At 37.4% G+C, this 21,486-nt stretch overlaps 1 protein-coding gene across 1 annotated transcript in view; it reads left to right on the forward strand.

The window, feature by feature from the left end:
* ANOS1 (anosmin 1) overlaps nucleotides 1-21,486 on the forward strand; it is a 137,440-nt gene that overhangs the window by 78,292 nt on the left and 37,662 nt on the right. Inside the window, exons 4-6 of the mRNA XM_068921409.1 lie at nucleotides 2,630-2,852; nucleotides 8,437-8,621; nucleotides 13,123-13,252. Coding sequence (XP_068777510.1) covers nucleotides 2,630-2,852; nucleotides 8,437-8,621; nucleotides 13,123-13,252 — 538 coding nt within the window. The remainder of the gene's footprint in view (nucleotides 1-2,629; nucleotides 2,853-8,436; nucleotides 8,622-13,122; nucleotides 13,253-21,486) is intronic.

The raw sequence follows: 21,486 nt of genomic DNA on the forward strand, positions 1-21,486 counted from the left end.
AACATGTTTAAGAAAAGGTATAGTTTCAACTAAAAAGTCTTCTTTATATCCAAATAACTATATGTAAAGAGGGATTCCTGCATAACTAATCTATTTAATTTTGTTAGTGTAACAAGTAAAATATTCATATGAAAACCAATTATTGTAAGATTTCTTTAACCATAATCAACTGCTACTTCCTCATATACAGAACTCTATGGTAGTATAATAAAGTAGTTTAAGTGCTTCTAATTTATGTCACCCTCATGTATCACTTTTCACTCTGGCTGTATGTTTCCAGATATGGGTGTAAATATGTATAAATTTATTTTAAAAAGAAAACATTTGTAGAACGCTGTTCTGTTGTAGTTAAAAACAGTGAGCATCCCTCTCTGATTAGTGTTTTGTGGTTGAAGCTAAATTTAGAACTTCAAAGGCCAGTAACGAAGAGCAGCACGTTTAGCAGCTAACTGAAAAATGAGCTGTGAAATAGGGTGAGGAAGAGAAGCCTTGAGGATGTATTGTGCCTCAGGGAGCTATAAAGTTTTTAATTAAGTAGCTGCAAATTTGTGATGTTTTAGGATTTGAAATTAGCCACACACACACACACACAAACACACACACACACACACACACACACACACACACACACACACACACACGCACAAAAGCATGTACACACACATACGCGTATGCAAGCAAGCAAGGGGCCATTCTCCTTTCTCTTAAACTCATCTATGCCCTACGGACGTTGTTTGACTGAATTAAACCAGAGTCTTTTCTTTTGAGAGTTTTCAAATTTTTTTTTTTGCACTTACTACGAAGCTTGGAAGCAGCAATTTAGCTTCAAATTTCTCAGGGTCCCCACTTTGGAAGTAATTTCTTATCTACTGAATCAGTCTGTTAAAGGAGCCTTACAGGTAAAGAGGAAAAAGGAGACTACCTTTGACCAACATGCAGAAGAAAACTGTGGTTCCACTTCTGCTACCAAATGAAAGAGGCACAGGTTTTCATTTCGTTTATGCAAGAGATCCTGTACATGGTATGTTAACACTGCAGGATATGGTTTTGTTACTTAGCTAAGCCTGGCTCACAGCTACCTACTGCTTAAAATGGGGGTCAAGTGCCCCCCCTCCCCCCAAATGCCTTCTGTGGCTCATTCTCATCTTCTCCCTAGGACCAGCACCGTTGCTCATCTGACTATTTGCTGTTACTGAAGTTTAGCTGATTACATTTTTTCCATAGAGTTAGTTTCTTGCTAGTTTGGCCAACTGTGGGATCAGATAAGGGCCAGTTCCAGGGGGAACAGTGGGTGTGCACATCTGGGGATAATGGGATCAGTAGGAAAGGAACCAGGACTGCCTATTTTGGTGGCACTAACCTTTAGACTGTTTCACCCAACTGCATCCTTAAGAGTCTGATAGAAAAATTTTGGACTGTTGAAGGAAAAAGTGACAGAGGTAACTTTGTGGCACCTCCACATTCCTGGACCGTATTGACTTTGGAGCATAAACTGGCATATACTCAATGACCCATTTGGGCCTCATTACTCGTGAAAGAGGTCAACAGTCTCTTTCATTTTGCCAAAATATGAGAATACTATAAATTCACATTTGAGTATGGAAGAAAGCAGTGAAGTTGTAGAAGCTGTAGGACTAGTTAGATGGAGGTGGGTTATAATTCCTGTGTAGGCTTAGAAATCTATAAATCAGATTCTTCAGAGAGGAAAGGTTTTGATTCCTCTAAGATAGAAAGAAAAGTTATAGATAATCCCAGTTGCATGGGTTACCTACCCAAAGTTCCACCAATAACTTTGAGGGACTCACTTTTGCCTTTTCTGCACCAATGTAAACAAAATACCAGCCAAGAAGAGATGAAATCCCTCTGTCACACACACTGTTTTCCCCAGTGCCCTAGATGCTATTATTTTTTGATATAGCTTTAAATGAACATTGTGCATCTTTGAGTAGTACACCTATGCTATAAAATGTCTGTGCTTTAAAGAAGTGACTCTACGACCTGATTTCTCAAAGAGGTAGCATTTATTTTGATCTTGAATCAACATATTTAGTTCTTATTTTAGTCTGCATTTTCCACCGATCGTTTTATCAGAAATTTGGTTCCAGTTCCATAAAGAGTTTTACAGTTACAAAATACATTGGCAAGAACATAAAGATACTGCTAAATCCTGTCTACTCGTTTTGAACAGTATAATGAGGCAAGATTTAGCTTATTTATCTAGAGTGGCATTACATCAGATATTGTGGGTAAAGTGTCATGAGATACAAAGAGAGGAATGTGGGGCAGTCCAAAGAAAAGACTGTCTGACCATTGTTTCCCCTTTGTGCTGTGAATGTTTTTAATCTGTTATTGAGCAACTTTGTAGCCAGGCAATGTGAAGAAAACCCAAGAGAAAGCTGGCAAATATAAACAACCTTATTCCTTAAAAGATGGTGGTCTTGCTTGTGGGAATTCATCATTCTATGCTTGGAATGCTCTTTTAGAAATGACTTAAAGAATAAATCTTCAGGGACACTCTTGCAAAAGCTGAAAATCTGAATTTTGTTTTAGGAGGTCTTGGAAAATGTACAACATTTTTTCTTTTTTTCCTGCTGAAAACTTTGTACAATTGTTTTGTTTTTCCCTTTAGCCTCTTTTCCCCAAGAAGAATTATGAATGCCTAACTAGCTGTGAATTCCTTAAGTACATCCTGTCTGTGAAGCAAGGGGACTGCCCAGCACCTGAGAAGGCCAGTGGTTTTGCAGCTGCCTGTGTTGAAAGCTGTGAAGCTGATAGTGAATGTTCTGGAGTGAAGAAATGCTGTTCCAATGGATGTGGACATACGTGCCAAGTTCCAAAAAATCTGTACAAAGGTAGAGATTATTTCTAGGTACTCATACTGGGCTAATAATTTCAGACCATAATAAAGCCTCCTAGAAAACCAGGCCTTTCATTTTGTAGAATTTTGTATGGATAGGGAGACTAAGACGATTTTGAGGATCTATCTGAACACTGAAAGAAGGATAGAAAGACAAAGAAAAATGAAGCCTGAGTTTCTGAAATTTGTTTTTTCCCTTGTGCAGCCCATGTCTGGAAATCTGTGGAACATAAAGATGTGGCTGTTATGAATCATCTTAAGAAGAACAAACTTGCCAGTTTAGGTGAAATCCCACTTAATTTGATGCAGATGAGAGAAATAAGTGCAACAGGAAAATATTTGAAGACAAATAGTGCATATCCTATTAATCACAGATAACCTTTATGATTATGAGCCAAGTAGGTGAGACTGCGAAACAGGATGTGTGAGATAATCCAGTAACACAACAGACAAATGCAATGTATTTGGAACTGGTGTGTTTAATGACCTAAGAACAAAATAGTGAAAAATGCTAATATCCATATATATATTACTTCATTATTTGAAATCCAAAGCATCATGACTTACTCAAAAGTTTTTATTTGCTTTGATTTAAATCCTGAGATTCTGTAAAAAATGGCTTTCCTTGCCATCCATCAGCAAGGCTTTGTAGCTTAAGGAATGATTTGTGCTTCGACAAACTCCAGATTTTAATTTGTTACCATTTAAAACAACGTTGTACATGGAAATATTCTGAAAATGTGCTTCTAACATGGAATAATGACCATATATAAAAGGCATTTTCTCATTCCGTGGAACTGGAATATTTTGTTAAAAATCAATTCTCCTTACTTTAGTGATAAAAAATACATACTAATCAGTTACACTTCTGATAGCATAGGCTCTTTTTGGAGAGCCTAATCAGCAGAACTCTGAACTAAGCTTCAGGCTTAGGTCTGAGTTCAGACTTACTTCCATCTGTGGAGCTCGAGGTGTTTGCAGCCTTAAAACCACTGAGGATGAATATGTTTGAGTAAGGTCAGAAGTATTGCCCTTAACCCAGGGTATAAACCTGCTAATAGCAGATGAAGGAGAGCAGGCCATCATGACTTTGTGTAAGTATACCTTTGATATCAGTAAATATCTGGTCTATTTTGAAACTGGAAGTAAAATATGTGAAGAAGACATTGGTGATTTTTTTTAAGTTCATTCCTTTAACTGAAATGTTGATGCAATTTTTTGAATGCCCCTGGTGATGACAACGTATGTCAAAAATAATCTACTTTGACTTTTGAATGCTGGGTTTGAGTGTGCAGGATTGGCCATCAGAAAACACTGTCTTAATTACTTACATAAATGGAGAAAATTTGATCTAGAAGTCATAAAGGTTGAGTAAACTTTACACTGGTGAAGATACTACTCATAAAATAGTTTGAAGAGCAGGCAATCCTGTGATCCATATTCCCAATATAGAAGGGAAGTTCCCTTGGTTCCAGGGGGCTTCAGACGAGTCCCTTTAAAACTGTAAGGAATTTGTACATTATCATCCACCCCACCTATTAAAATGAACATTATTAAAATGGATTATTTAGTTATTTCTATCCTCCTCTTATGAAAAATGACCAGAGTAATACATTCAGCATTCTTATTGCATGCGTAATTATTTATGTGGTCAGGCTCCATACCACAGTTATGAAACAAGATTCTTCAGGGCATTCCAGCAAATGTAACATCTGGAGAAAGGTTAAAAAAAAAAAGATGAGCTATATTTGCGGAGGGGTAAATGTATGCAGGATATAGTACACTGTATAACTGCATATGGAAAAATCTATTATTTGTTCAGACTAATTATATAGTAATAGGACTAACCTTCTGCTCTAATATCTTATCATCTTGTCACCTATATCCAGGAGGTGCTTGCTTGTAAAAGCATGTATGTGTTACAGAGGAAGGGCAGAATGAATATGGCCTTCTCAGCTGATGAATTCAGCTAATTAGCCTCCTCAACCCGTCCTTCTGCAACAAGGGACGAACGAAGGCTGAGCAGGCTTGCTTTTCGTTTCCTACAAGGGTAAATGACCTTCCTGTCGCTAAGGAAGAGCAAACTCGGCAAGCATGGCTTAAGATCTAGTGAATAAGTCTTGTACTTATTCTTATGATTTTGACAGCGCTCACAGCTAGAAAATGGACTCAGATTGAATCTAAGAGTCCACGTAAATTGCTATAGTTTCACTGCTGATCAGGCTCTGGAGGTTAAAGTTACATCAGCAGATATAGAATACCCATCTGATTTAACTGAATATATCCTCTACTAGTGGGTATTAAAGCCCAATCCTGAAAGCATATTAATATGAGTATACTTGCACCACAGTTGCATATAGAAAATGTTGGATTAACTGTGCTTATCTTAATTGCTTCTTGACTTGCACTTGATATAATCTTCAAACTGTCCATGTCTTTTTATTTTTTCATATCACCTCCTTTTGTCAAGGAGTATTACTAATCAGCTACATAGTCTTCACATTTTTCCCTTTGCTGGAGGTATGGATTATTCTCTCCTACTCTTGTCATCTGCCTCATCCATCTGCTTTACTTTGTCTCAAGTTGTAAAGGACTTTGCTTGGGCAAGTGACTGTCCTTTCCACATGGCCTACCTCACTGGCTTTTTTTCTCAGAGGGAAATAACCTGACATAACGATTTTAGAAATAACGGTAAGTACCTAAAGTAAATTTGGTACTTTATGAATAGAAATGGAGGCAGTATCTCTGCTTAGAAATAAAACAATTTAAAAATCAGAACAAAAAGGGAGGAGGAGAAAGTGATGAAAAATGGTTGATCATGTTCACGATCATGATGTGTATATCCCCACGTAAGGACTTGGACATATATCTTTATCCACATTCAACTGGTAACAGCTGAAGAAGTTACTCATCACTGCTTTCCTCTTCAGAAGGTAGTGAAAGCTCAGATGTGATAATACTCCTACTTGTGTGCGATTTCCAGAACCCCTTTTTAACAAAGCTTTAGGGTTCATACTGTCTAAACTAGCCGAACTCATTTTATCTGAAACAGGTTGGAGAGCAATCCATAAAGCAGATCTGGGCAAGGGATAAGTTAAGGTAAAGAGAAGGTTATGGCACTTAGAGGGTATAATGGTGTGATAATGTCATAATGGGATAGCTAGAGCCAGAATGGTCATCCACAGATTAAAGCCTTTTTTTTTTTTTAATGCTTAAAAAAATGTAGGTTTTGTACTAAAAAAATGCATACAGTTTTAAACGTGTGCATCTCTGAGTCTTTAAACAGGCTGTATTTATAATCATATTGATGCCATGTCAATACACTTTTCTGTCTGAACTGTCTGAAACCCTTCCATGGAAGCTTCTTGAATTTCTGGGGTTGGTACCTACATTTGAGGTAAATGTTCTTATGATGAGCCAGCATGTATTTATTTTTCATGGCACAGAGGTGGATGTGTCACTTGAAAGACACATTTTGAAACATTTTGTCTAGGCTCTGGTATTGCACAACACAGAACAATCTGTGATTTGAATTCTTCATTTAAGCACTGCTGACTTCAGAGGACTAATTTGTTAACTATGATGAAAGGGCTGACCATTTACATAATGAAAAGCACGTTGAAGAGTGATTGGATGTGCACATCTGGATATGAAATTGGTGATGCTGGCTCTATAAAAGTATTCTAAAATGCACTTGTGCTATGCTCTAGTTGCTGCCGAGATCCATCTGTACACAATTACATAACACCAGAGAGGCTGAATTACTTGCAATCAAGTGAATCCAACTGCTCCTAACGCAAAGCAGATGGAAGTTTTCTTAACACGCAGATTGTAGGATTATTGTACATCATAATTAAAGAAGGATTTTCAAATGTAGAAATTTGAACTGACATCATCTGTGATGCTCGTTATATTAGACTGAGACTGCTGGGTGTTGAATGATATCCAGGGTTTAAACTGGTGTGGTAACAAGATTTAAGCGCTGCATTTTCCTCAGGTTGATTTTAGATTTGTTCAACAGCTACAATATTGATTTTTATTTACTTGTAGCTAATTATATAACTAGATTTAGGAGAAAACCTCTTAAACTGTGAATGCAGTTTGTTGACCTAAGAATATTTTGTTACTACAGTCATCTGTGACAGACTAGCCTTTAAATTACAATTTATGACACCAGTGCATGCAGTTTGGCTTATGAGAGCCAAAGGCTTTTGAAAGGCTTTCAAAAAGAGCCTTTTTGAAATGACAAAACACTTACTTAAAATGCATAGGATAACCTGATAGAAAGATTTATATGTCAGCATAGCAGTTTTATGTATGGCATATCCTAAAGTGACAAAATACTGCGCACTTAAATATTTAAGTTCCTAAAGTCTACCTAGAGCAACGTATCTAACATTTGGTTTGCTGATTTAGTCAGAAGATGCCAAATTTAATGAATCGGTCTTTCCTTCAATATACTATAAATGTTTTTTAAAAGATGATGTTATTAGGAGTAGAAACAACAGGAAATAACTGTCCTTCAGTGCTGCCCTGAGGAATTTCTATTAACTTTTAGAAAGACGCTTTTGTCCCTGAAATACGTGTTTGATATAACTGAAGATGACTTGGAATTACCTTTCCTGGATCTTCAGGGAAGCATGGAGATGGACAGAGACAGATCATACAACATAGATGCATGTGAATCAGTAAAGTCATACTGCTGTGGAGAAGGCAAACAGCATACTTCCATTATATCAGAATCCTGTAACTTATGCAAAATGATTCTGCTGTTGTAGTCAACACAAAAGAGCTCCGTTGAAGTCTTTGTCCAGTTTTAGGCATGATCCTGGAGAAGGGTAGTGGAGTAACTGGAAAGTTTCCACAGGAGAGTTCCAAAAATATTCAGAGACCCTGATTTAAAAGGAAAATGGACTGCACTGAAGTTACTAAACTGTAGAAGAAAACACTGAGAGACATGATAGCAGTCTTCAATATAGAAGAGGCTGCTCCAGAGATGAAGGAAATAAGTTTTCCATGATCTGTGACCATAGTGGATAGATACTAAGTTCAAGATGCAGCAAGGGAGATTGAGCTAGGCAATAGGGGAAGCTTTTTAGTGGTAAGGAGAGGGAAGCAGTGGAACAGGTTACTAAGTGATGCTGTGCAATTCCCATCATTGGATATATTTAAGCATATATATATATAAGCATAAATTAGATGAAAATCTGAATGACACAGATATAGGTGATCTTGCTTGGGATCAAAGGGACTCCACTGTATCAAAGCATGTTTGGAAACTATTTTCTGTGAGATCAGTTTTAGCTTAGAACTTTCAGATCCTTACGTATTCCTTCAATTTTTAAGTGAAATAAGGGAACCGTATTGAAGATTTTTTTTTAATAACAGTTTTATTATTGACAGAGATGAGCACTCAACTGTGAGCACTTCCGAAACTTCCATTCTCATCATCCCACCCACTTCCCCCTTCTTTGCTTCTGGCTGACCAAGCATTTTCTTTTTTACAGCTCCACCTATATATGGCTTCATTTTGTTCTGTAAATTGTTCAGATATTTTTGTCTGTATGTTCCTATTGCAGGTGTTCCACTGAAACCGCGGAAAGAGTTAAAATTCATAGAACTTCAGTCTGGAGACCTGGAGGTGAAGTGGTCTTCAAAATTCAATATTTCCATTGAGCCTGTGATCTATGTTGTTCAGAGGAGGTGGAATCAAGGAATCCATCCTAGTGAGGATGATGCTACTAACTGGCAAACTGTGGCACAGGTCAGTTCTTTGTAAAATGGTAAGGGTCATTAGCTTCCAGACAATGATCTGAAGGTCCTCTTCAGGTCAGAGAAGCGTTAGATCATATGATATACGGAGGATCTCTTTCCAAGGCCTCTCTATAAGTAAAGACACAGCCACAAATAGAATGCAGATCTCCCAGGCCTTATTCCACTGTTCCGTGAGCTTTTTTCAAGATTTATTTAGGAGAAATGAACTTCAATATTTTCACTTCAATGTTTTTGTATAGAAATATCAAATGCTTTTGACATTATAGGAAATGACAATGTTAGAAAAAGCTGTTAGTGTGAGTATATCAGCAAAGAAGTAATTACTTATTTCTTTCCTCTCCCCCAAAATAAAGAAGAATATTCAGAAGTTTATATTTTCAAAATGAGCTAATTGTTGTTGCTGTTTCACTATAGGTAAACATGTTTAGATCTAGCTGGGTGCTTGATTTATATAAGCCTAGTGAGTGGTACTCTCTTGTAATCACATACTTAGGAGCCGTATTAAGATGGGAATTCCAAAGAAAGGCTCTCTAAAAGCCATGAAGCTCTTCAAAAATGTAGAATTAGATACCAAAATCTATTAAAGGAAGCACTTGAGAGACATAAGCCTTTTGAAGTCAGTGGGACTCATATTTAGTTTCCAAGGCATGGGTTGGCTCTTATCAAAATGGTAAGAAATATAATTGGTGAAAAGGCCATTTAATTTTAAATACAATACAAGGAAAATAAAAACACTACGACCTTTACTGTTTGTGAAGTAGCTTTTTCAGATATTGTCCTTCAAATTTAGAAAAGCCCATGATGTCATACTCTTATCACTTAGTGCAATTCAGGCTGAAAATGTAAGATTCATGAGCAAATGTTTCTTAATGAGAAGCAGCCAACAGAGCATAAATTTTCACTTAGTTCCTTCTCAGTTTCAATCTGTTTTTTAACATGCTGACAGTCCACCTGGATGGCAGAGTTCCAGTCGTTTATCTTAACTGTTTCACCCTCATCCCTGCTGACAAGAAAAGCAAAATGTTGATTTTGAAAAGACCTGCAAAATGTCATTACAGCTAGGAAAAAAAGTAAGATAGAGAAAATAGAACCATCCACAAAATACGGGAAGGAGTTTAGATTCTGTGACGATCCGTTTTCATTCTCAATTCAGATTGTGTAGAAATAAGCTATCTTGAAATAATGTTTGGCTTGTGAAACTGAGCACTCAAAGCTGTAAGGTGGTACTACAGGAGTCTGTCACTATGTTACAGTCTTGCCCAGAAAAAGTAGTTGGTAGCAGAGCCAGACGTGAAACCCAACTTTTGCAAGTCCAAGGAAAAGTATGCACGTTCAAACCTGATCAAGTTGCGGTGACTTATTTATTATCTGTCAGCCGAGGTGCAGGTTTTCAATCTCTATCTTCTCCATATTCACCAAACAACTTCCTGCCACGGCTGCTAGAATGCCAAGTAGAATAAATAAACCAAATCTGAATTTCTCTTCACAGTTATTGTGCCATGTACACGTACTAGACTGCAGATGTACAGCTATTCTAGTTGGATGATCCAGACTACAAGGGGAGCGCACTGCTGCTCTTTTCTTATCGCAGGAATAGAGCTCGTGCACATTTCTGGAAGCATGTACTTCACAGTATATAGACTACACTATATAGAGAGCATATATAGATCTTTACCTTCTCGCAGTGTGTCTGCAGGAGAGCGTTTTCTAGAAATGTGTTCCCATACAAGAATAAGAATCCTGACAGCTGTCTTTCCTGAGGGTCTGTCACATGCAGGCAGAAGAGGCTGAATTAATCACTATGGCAGGAGAAGCCTACTCCAGCTGACATCTTTCTGAGAACTTCCCTGTCCCTTCTGCATCACAAGAGAGGCCTGTGTGATTGTGTGATGGACCCCATTGGAGATGTCAGTTCAGAGCAAGCTTCAGGGTGCCTGATTGTCTTTGTGAAGTGTGTACACCTATGTACACCGTACAGGCTGGACACCCTTGAGGGGAGCTGGTAAATAAGAATTTCTGTCTCTGTAAAGGAGTGTGCTGCTATAGTAGTTTTAGATATTCCAGCCAGGTAGTCAAATCTGTTGTGTATGGCTGGGCACATTAAAGTTTATATTGTAATATCAGCCACAATGATGGATATCCAGTTTGACTAAAGGAACTATGTGCACGTGCTATGGGCTTTCCTTATTCTACATAATGGAGAATTTTACTCATATGCTCCAGGACACAGGTGTATGAGAACTGCAAAAATCTCAGTCATTCAGCTGAGAACTCCTGGGTTATCACAGTACAGGGAAGATGGTGCTGGCTCTTTCATTACTCTTGCAACTTTAGCTAGAGTGTGTGTGTAGAGCAGATAGTGATCAAGAAGGCTGCAGGCAAGGATATGAATTTCTGTATGCCTATATTTAGTATAATTATGCAAGGTTCTTGTTTTCATCTTCTTCTTACAAAAAAAATCATGACATTTTGTCAGGGATCCGTCATCCGAAAATCTCATTTTTATTAGTTGTCCAAGAGGAAATGGGGCTATAGTTTTGAAGAACTATATTTTAAAGGATTTAATTTTCAAAAAAACTTGCTATTTTCCATTGCATGAAGCTTTAACATGAGTGAATTTGCTAATATATTCTCAAGTCTCACATAATGATTACATGCTGCCCTGTGCTCAGTCATTGTATGAAGTTGTACCCTAATGTAAATTCATGGGGACTTGCCCTTGGCTTCATTGAACTTTGGATGATGCTGAAGATGGACATGTTGGCCAGATTTTGGCCTCAGATTTTGTCTGAGGACTCCCTTATTATAGTATGTTAATACAAATCGCATGTGTAACAGGATTGGAAGCCAGCTTCAAAAACCTTTTCAAAAACCCAGCTTAAGCTAAAAAGACAAATGTGGGAATCTCAATGGGGAAAAATATGAGTAGCAGCAATACATGGGGCCTCAAACTCTGCACCAAGTATCAGTAAGAGAGCGGTCTATAGTACAGTTGTGAAAAGCTCTCTTTTACATAGGCACATACATGAGATATCTTAGTTTCCCTATATTTTGCATGTCACCAAATGAAGAGCTTAAGTACAGGTTAACATCTACAAATTTCAGTGGTCAGTGCTCTAAAAATACTACTGCTGAATAGCTGAAACACCTCCCTGAAGTTCTGCCTGTCTGGGTTTGGTCAGCCACTATTACTTTCTTGTAGAAATTGGAAACAGAGCAGTGAGCAGAAATTATGCTATGCCTTCTTTGGCAAGTACTTGGCATCACTGCAAGTAATATTGAATCCAATATAGGGAAGGTGATTGAAGTTAGGGAAAACAGAGCTTGTTAAAATAAATTAATGTCACCAATTTTTTAAAGAGTTTGCATGTTTGGTCAGTAATGATGATCAGTGTTGATTGTATAATATATTTAGACATACACAAGACATTCAATTTGGGTTCATGTGCTATTTTGATTAAAGAATTAAATTAAAACACAGTCAACATGACAGCTAAAATAATTTGAAAACTGGATAATTGAGAGGTAATTGTAAATATAAAATCAGCAACAAATGAATGAGTTTCTAATGAGTTGTACAAAAACTGATTCTTGATACTACTCTACGTATTTGGCAGTGCTTCAGTTGCTACCAGAAGGCTGTGTTCAATCCTGTTGTTCGTACCTTAGAAAAAAATTAGAAACAGTGCAGAAGAGAGCTATATATAGAAGATTAAAGGGGAAAAATGGCAGAGGAAAGCAGGGCTGAGAACGAGAGAGCTTAAAGTACCTCCTGCTGAAAGGGTTCGGAGTGCATCTATCCTTATTCCATATTTCTGTGGTTAAGGCACTCACCAAGAAAGCTGGAAACGAAACTCAAGACAGTAGCAGTCTGAGCGAGTGTTGCTAGAGCAGAAGACATCTCCTATGATTTCAGAAAAGACTGCTGTAGAAAAGAGTTAAAGCTGTGAGTGTCATTTTGACATAGGTACCGAAGATCTGAAGAGGACTCACATTCACTACCTGACGGTTACTGTTTCTTATGAACCAGAAGAGGTAGCTTCTCACAGTGCTGGATTTTGTGAAGCCTGTTTGGAGCCCTAACTCTCCTTTCTCAGGACCAGGAGAAATGAGTCCTCTTACTTGGCACAGCACTTGATCTGATAGGCACTGTACAGTGGTAAAGGTTGTGATATCTGCAAAAGTAATTTTGTGAATTTAACACCTCAGTAGTTTTGTAAAGGTTGCTTTTCCAACTTAAACCCGAAGGAGACGTGCAATGCACTATAAAATTTGCTGGTTACATGATTTTATTCACAGCTGTAAATGTGTTGTGGTTCAGATTGACACTTAGAATAGGGCAAGGTAGTGACATACAGCTTGCCTACACTTAATATGTTTCTGCATATTTAAAGAAATGTGTCCTCTGCCTCTCAAGCTGACTGAACATAGGAGATAGCACAACTAAACAGGTCAGACCCAAAGAATAAGTGTGACATTTTCCCCACCAGACTACAGATGAGCGGGTTCAGCTGTCGGACATCAGGGCAAGCAGGTGGTACCAGTTCCGGGTAGCAGCTGTGAACGTGCATGGGACAAGAGGCTTCACGGCACCCAGCAAGCACTTCCGCTCCTCGAAAGGTTAGTGTTCATTGCCACTGGCAGGTGCACACCTTTAGGTCGCTCATGTGGAATGCAGCCTGATCTGCTTATTTTGGGGGCAGAAGGCTTTTATCAGGTGGGGTTTTTTTTTTTTTTTTGGTAATTTTGCTATCAGGTTTAGAAATGGTGTGAGATTTACTTGAAATCAGCACACAAATTAAAGGTTGAAGACATCATTGTTCTTTTATCAGTAAAGGGTCTCCGTGAATGGGTCTCCTTTTAAACCTTTTCAGCCCTGTTGGTATCAGAATTGAGGTTCTGACAACATGGCTCCGATCATCCAACATGTAAGAACTGGGCTTTCAACATAAGTTATTCAAGAGGTTTCTTTTATTTTTCTTTTTCATTGTGAGAAGTATGTTCTTTCCGTATGCTCAGCAGAGATTATTGGAACATTGTGTTGCCTGTATTTAAATAATTGTAGCGACATTGTTTTGCTAGGACTGTGGACTGTCTTTACTAGCATACTTTCCCCTTGCTAGCATTGATCGTAAGGGCTTAGTGATAAAAAGGGTATAAGTGTTAAGTAGCATGTTTCTGTTCATTGGAAAGGCATGTCAGAGAATCCAAAAAGTATCGTAGAAATTTTGGTTGCTGTTATTAGTTTTACAAGGGATGTGTTCTGATGCTAAAATAACTTTGTAAATGGTGTTTATACTAGTAAATAGTACTCGAGGCAGGGATGGGAACTGAAAGTGGATCACTGCTCCTGTGAAGTGGTTGAAATTGTCTCTGATGCACCTTCGAGGCAAGCTAACTACAGTTTTCCCAGATGACTCTCAGGCACAGTGTAGGAGTTAGCATAGACCAAGAATCGTTCACAACAGTCTGCGTGTGGTCACCCTGTGTTAGAGAGTTACTGATATGGGCATAGCCCGACCATGCTGGCTAGTTGACTTTATTGCCAAAGAATGAGACCTAGCACTGTTTACTTCACTAGTGTGGGCAAAGTTTCTGATAAATAGATTTCTCCTTGTCTGAGCACTGACCGAATCTTTATACTTTTATAATGCACACTTTCAGGAATGCTTTCTCTTCTCTTTCTGCAGAGTTTTCTTGTAGTGTAGGCAGTTGTCACGCTGGGTTGACATGCTAGTTTGTAGCTTGTTGCTTGGTCGTATTCAGTCCTAGAAAAAAAATCTTCCTGTAGATGCAGTTATACAGGCGTACAAGTGCTTCTGCTGGTGTGGTTTAATTGCTTACTGAATAAGTATATGTTGAGATGGGTATTTTTTGGTGCTGCAACCACGTTTGTGCATTTTTGTCTGTTCATTGACATAGTTATCCTATTATTACTGTTACCACAAACCTTTTAAGGTATTAAACAAGTATTATTTTAAGAATTTACTGTACTTAAGTAGCATGCTGTTTCAGTCACATCAAAAATATAGTTCCTTCAGGCTGTGTTGAGCTTACTATAAGTGCTCAGCAGCAGCAGTAACTTTCTCTCTGCTTTTTTTTTTTTTTCATGAGTTGCACTGTAGTAGGTATAGCACTGTGTTGCTGAACGTGATACTGACTTTCCTCTAAGCTCTGAATATACTTCAGCTGGTTTTCTGAGTTTCTAAAGAGTTTCCAACTATTCTGCTTGGAACTAGTAAAATTGCAATTACGTAAAAGTATATCATGATAACGCTGAGGTTTTGGCTTAAGCTTGACATTTTCGGGCAGAATTTTCAGGCTGGCCACAGGAGCATATGCTTCAAAATGCCTACACTGTTAATGAATGTAGGAACATCCATGTTAGGTCATACTGAAGGTCTTTATAGCCAAGTGTCTGACCCTAGCCAAAAGTGGGTGTCCCGAGAACAGTATAATAGCAGGGTGAGCGTATAGGGAGACTTCTTCAGAATAGTCTCCCAACTGGCAGTGATTTGTGTTTCAGGAGCTTATGGGTTTGAAGTGATTACATGTTAGGTACCAGAGTCCTCTTTTTTTTTTTCTGTGGTCTCTGCAGCTATTTCTCGAAGCACCTGTTCTCCTTGAGTGCTGCTCCTAGCTGTTTTGTAGGTGGAGAGTGCTTTTAGGACTCCGTGACAAGGACAGCAGGAGCTGACAGCACTTCTGCATGCTCTTAGAGAACATTCCAAAATAACAGAGATCTTGATAGAGGCAGAAAGTACATAACAAGCATCGCCCAGAAGGTTACTATGACCCTCACGATAGCAATTTTGAAATCTAAACTGAGGCCCTTGACAAAGAATTGTGAGTTGCCAAGCAAACAGCAAGGAGCTCCATTAGCTATCAGCTTCATAGACAGAATCATCTTAGTTTGGCAAATCATTTGACTATTTCAGAGGCTTTGTTGTTGTCAATGGCAGTTATAAATGCATCACGCATGCAAAACAAAATGCGTAGAATTGTTACGTAGCTCAAATAAAGATGCTGCTAGGTGGTGACTGTGAGGAACGATACTGAAACGCTTTAAGTATCTCTTAGTCTCGATGTCCCTGAGTAGGCACTTATAGCGGTGACAGTTATAGTGTCATACAGACATTTAACTACTCCTTTGGAGCTCTGTAGGAAGTGGTGGCCCCTGCCTGGCAGAGAGGCAAGAAACTGCTGCTCAGCTGATCAGCTGTGTGTAGTTTTTTGAGTGCCAGTATCTACTGGCTCCTGCTGAGCTCCTACAGGCGCATTTAACCTCTAGAGTGGAAAAGGAAAAAAGACTTTGGCACACCACCTTTGGAAGGTTGCTGACCATCTGTGGTACGTTTGTGTGAAGTGTGGACAGAAATTCACATTAGATCTTGTACTGTTTTAATTCCTCTCATTGAGCCAAGACCAAGAGAAGATTATTATATTTGTCAGACTTAACAGAAGTTTTCTTCAAGAAGAAAGGCTTTGATCAGGGAACATGACAGCAATTTCTAAGACAGCTTCTCGCACAAGATGCTGAACTTTCACCAGTTGCTCTTAAGTTATAATGAATAGCAATAGTTGTTTTCATTTTTTTGAAGGAAGACAAACATGATATATGATCTGAATCTAGGGAGGAGTATGGCACCACAGAGTCTCTGTCACTAAACATTTTAAGCTGTTAATAAGGACATTCAAAAACATTGGTACCATAATTATTTTAAAGAGACTTTTTGTCTGGTTACCACTATGCTGTTCATAATATTTTGTTTCTTTTGCAAATGCAAAAATATGATTTCTAAGAAGAGACAGCAAAATAAGATTGTTTTATTCAAAAGTGTTACGTGTTCTGAGGTGTGTAACTTAACATTAACTTTTTTGGTGCTAAATTAAACTCCTTGTTATCCAAATCAGTTTTATTGCACAGTGTTACAAAAAAAGACAAAAACAAGACAAAAGAACATTCCAGCTGTAATGAATCTACACCATTCTTCATCTCCTTGTTCTGAGTTTTTATCTATTGCAGCTGTTGATACTTCTGTACTGTGAACATTTGAAGTGAAAGTTTATTAGCTGTTTTGGCTCATATGTTCATTTGTGGCATTAATATGAAAATAATAAATAATCAGGGTGACACAGCTGAGATAATTTATGAAATATTCAGAAGTTCTGCAGGGATAAACCGTTTATTCATGCAGTTTATTTCTTTTTAAAAAATAAATGAAGGGTTTGCATGTGCCTGTCTGGTATGGCCCTTCACAAAGAACGAAGTGGTCTTTCACTTTACCAAAACACCATCCCAAAATGACAACATGCACAGATTAGACTATGCCTATCTTCTTGTATCAGAGTGGCTGGAAGATGAAGAAACTACTGTGCCTAGGAGAATGGTTATTTCATAAATGTAGGACTCTGCCCATGAATTTTCGAATTGATACTGTCAGCTAAAATTGATCAATAATTTTTTGATATTTTAACCTTCATTTCCACTTTACTTTTCTTTATTATTTTTTCTTTATTTATTTTCTTTATTATATTTGCTTTCCTTTTTGTCATCCATTGAGTGAGCAGCAACAATTTGCAGTAAGAGCAAGAAAACTAACAAAATACCTGGCAGAATATTTCTGTTCCTAAAATGTACAAATATTTTTCTTTTCGTATGTTGATTAGTTCTCTCCAAGCTGCTTCATTTTGCCCTGGAAAGAGAAGAGAACTGTTCCTGCAATCCATCACAGAGTTCCCCTTGAAAGAAAAGCTGTCTGTGCCTTTCTCATAGATAGGCTCTGGATAGCCTAACTCAGCAGGTCAGAAGCTGCTCAGCACTAGTAAAACAACTTGTAATTGACTGCATTTGGGTGAGAGTTTTAAGGCTATTTTCTCTAGCTTTGTTTAGTATAAGATGAGAGTAAACTCTCAGTTACAGAATCTGCAGCTAACTAGAGGAATCAACATTAAGCATATCCATGTAATATAGTATTTTGCACATCTGTTTGTTAGATACTGTGCCATTTGCCCAGGCAAAATAAGGCTGTAAGATCAACACAAGGAGCCCAAACCATCAGATCCTTCTACCTTGGCTAAAGGCTTTTGCCTTCAACATGAAGGCAGTCGCTAGCATACAGAGTATAAATTGTCAAGCCAAAGGAAGCAGACAATGTTGTTTTCACGGCACATAAGTACCATGCTGGATGTGATTTCATGCATACATTACTGAGTGTTAGTAAAACCAGAACAGACACCCACTCCTAGCAATAAAATTCTTTCTGTTGCTCCTTTGGGGCCAATGATTTTTTTATACTGTTGCACAGCTGGTTTATGTGTGCCATTTCCATCGGGCAAAGCCAGTCCTTCTGCTTATGCCTTGGAGCTGTGTAGTAGCTGGAAACTTGTCTGTAGTGCAGCTTCAGCAAATTTTTAGAGTTGTAAAGTACAATGTTTAACAGATAGCAATGGGTGATCCATTTTAAGTAAGAAAAAAAAAAAAAGCTCTGTTTTTTTTTTTTTAAAAAAAAGGGAGGGAGGAGGAGGGGTTAAATTAGAGTCAATCTTGCTGTCACTTTTACAGCTCAGAATGGGAATTCCAGGTTCCAATGTCCTTATTTCCTTCTATAACATATATTTCAAATCATTTCTTGTGTTCATTACAGTTGCTACGCTTAAAAGCCAACATGGATGCATTTGAGAAGTATATGATGTGATTCTTGTGTATAACTTGCCCATACCGTTTTGTTAAGGTTGCAAAGCACTTCGGGATCTTAGTGAATGATGAAGAACTTTGTAAAATATAAAATGTCTATCTATATTTAAAAATATGAGCATGAGATTGTGCATTTTGAAACAGTGATGATCTGAGGATTTTTTTTTTTTTTTGTCTTTTATTAGCAGGAAGGAATCCTCCCTTTTGTGGAGTGGACACAGAGTTTTGCTTATGATGGCTGAGTAGCCAGCAAGACAAGAATTTAAGTCCTTTGGGTGTACTCAAGGCAGATACAATGCAGACAAATGCAGTACTTGCTCCATGTACTGGAACAGCAGCTCAGCTTTGACCTAATGAAGCTATCGTTCCTAGCAGTGAGAAGTGATTTACTTGTCAGGCTGCTGAGACTAGAATATTTTTCAGTTTTGAGGACAACTGTCTGTGCCAATTTCTAGTATATGTGTTCACTTTTATTTTACTTGAACTGTAGTATAAACTGCAAAAGAACAGCTGCAACTAGCATCAGCCTCTCTGTAAACCAAAGGATTTAATTTAACATTCAGATAATTTATGTATATAAAATTTCAGAACTTTCAATTTGAGAAACTGGCAGCAGTTTCCATTCCAGTAATGTTCATGTATCCGAATTACACATGTGGACAGTCAAAGGTATCACAGATACATGAAGAGTAACAGCAGAATGGCTGTTAGCTTTATAGTCAGCAGAGTGACAGTTTAGCTTTATAGTCAGGTTAACAAACATCTTATGTATGTAGAGGTTCAGTATCCGGTGCCAGTTATTTTCGGCTTTGAAGTATTTCAGCAAATAAGTTGTGTTCTGCTTTTACTGTTTGCATAGACATAATCATAACAGAGCACCTTGTAGAAGCATGACTTTTTCATTCAATAATGCAATATTAAAGCCTTAAAAAATTTCAGAAAAAACATCTATTATCTGCTAACCAGCAGACACACATTACAGAAGAACATGTTGTTAAGGCTGTTGTCAATTATGTGAATTCTGTGTTTGTATTTAAGGATGAGTTTAGTGTCATATCTTTTTTTTTTTTTTATCTATCTATCTGTTCAGAGATCACAGTATCTTGCCTTGCTGCTCTTTCTTCTCATTCATTTCTTTTACTGGTGAAATTAAATCTTTTCAAATTAAAGACAACCAGAATATCTCTTTTTCTGTGGCTCACAAAAATAATAGTTCTGTCAGTTGTAATAGCGATGAGCATCATAGAAATATGTAGATAAAGATGAACAAATTAAATAGTAATATTTCAATACTTTAAACAATATGGAGCAAATCCTCAGCTGATGTAAAATACTGACTAAGTGGCCTGATATTTCAGGTAATACACCCAAATTCCAGGCAGTATTTTACTACTGTATCCCATAATCATCCAGTTTTATGATTATAATCAAAACTGTGAGATAAATTATTTTTTATTCACCTTTGGCCATCTTACTTACTTTTAGATCATTATCTTCTCCGGCTTTAGTCTACTAGTTTTTTAAAAAGCCCTTCTAGAAAATACGCCGCTTTCAAATGTCTCCTCTTCTCATGTCTGTTAGCTGCAGAATTCCTTTCTTTTTGCCTTCTGCTACTCCCTCCACCACTCTTCCTCCTGTTCAAAGGCACTTTTGTGGATGACATTTATTAAGCTTTCAAAAGAGAGAAGAAAAGAGGCAGTTAGGAAAACATTTCTGCTATTGCTGATGCTGTATTGTTTCACATGTATATTCTCTCTAAGAGGATGTTCTTTGTTCCCTTAACTGATAGTTACTGATGAATTTTACATTCTCCCATGGCAAAGGAGAAAGATGGGTCATTTTTCTTTTAAATGTTGATGAGCATACTGTATGCTGCATGGACTGTCTGCTTCTAGTGAACACAGAAGAAATGCTACTGATATAGTGATGTTTTTCTTATCCTGTATAATTATAAAAAGTACAGGGTAAAACCCTGGAGCTATAGAAGTCAGAAGAAATTATCTATTGCCTTCAGCATGCACATAGTTCTTCTCCCTTACTGTTTTTGTTTCTATTTATGTCACTGGGAAAAATGAGGAGGTTTGGAGTTACCTGAAAGAAATTCCTGTGCTGCTGAGAAGTCATGTAAAAGCTCAATTCTGGTCAACTTTATACAGGGAAAAATACATATTATCTTGCATTCATGTGGGGCCAGAAAGAGAAGGTTTATCTCACTTGAAAAAGGATTTTGGAAGAAAAGATATTTGGTCATTTGCTTTTAGACCTATGAGAAGCTGGTGAATAGAAATTTAAAATATTTTTAAACATATAACATACTTTGCCCAGAGGAGCTATTTCATTTAACTTTTAGAAATTTTAAGAACTTAAAAGCTTTTTTAGATGCAGAATGAACACAAATGCATTTTACAGTTAGAATTGCTTTTTGCACATAGCTTGTATATCTGACCATTTCTGTAGACGGATTCTATGAAACTCTTTAATTCTGATCCAAATGTTATATATACATAATACATGTCGTATAGTACTTCTGGGAGATAATCTGAATAATTCACCTACAGGTAATACGATCATGTTGCGCTTCAGGGTATAAATGTTTTATTGTCATAAGACATTGTTCTGAAACATGAAAAGATAATTCAGTCTTCTGAATTGTGATTCTGATTATATTTATTGCATTTAAATGTCATTTAATGTCTACACTTATTTTGCTAAGTAATAGAAACAGACGATACGTTGCATTAGACGAATATCCAAGTCATTAGTCTATAATGAATTATGGAAATATGTCTCATATTTACCCCCTCCAATGAAAATACCTTTCAATATGTTTAACATAGAGTTTTGGGTATTTCACAAGTAAGAAAATAAGTGTAAGAACGGTGCTTTTCCAAAGCCAAAACAAGAAAAGAAACTGTTCTGCAAGATGGCCAAAAAAATGAGCAAGTAAAAAGAAATAAGGAATTCTCATTACTATGAAAAGTAAGTTGAATTTCCAGAATTCATGAACTCAAGCATGCTCTGTAACTTTTATGGCCAAAAGTTTGGTTAAATGGCATGTGAGGAAAAAGGAGCATCTATTGCTATTTAACTAAGCTGGCATGTGTGAAGAAACAGGAGCATCCATTGTTATTTAACTAAGACTCCTGCTAAATAACAG

The sequence above is a fragment of the Struthio camelus genome, chromosome 1 (genome assembly GCF_040807025.1).
Source record: "Struthio camelus isolate bStrCam1 chromosome 1, bStrCam1.hap1, whole genome shotgun sequence".
NCBI lineage: Eukaryota > Metazoa > Chordata > Aves > Struthioniformes > Struthionidae > Struthio > Struthio camelus.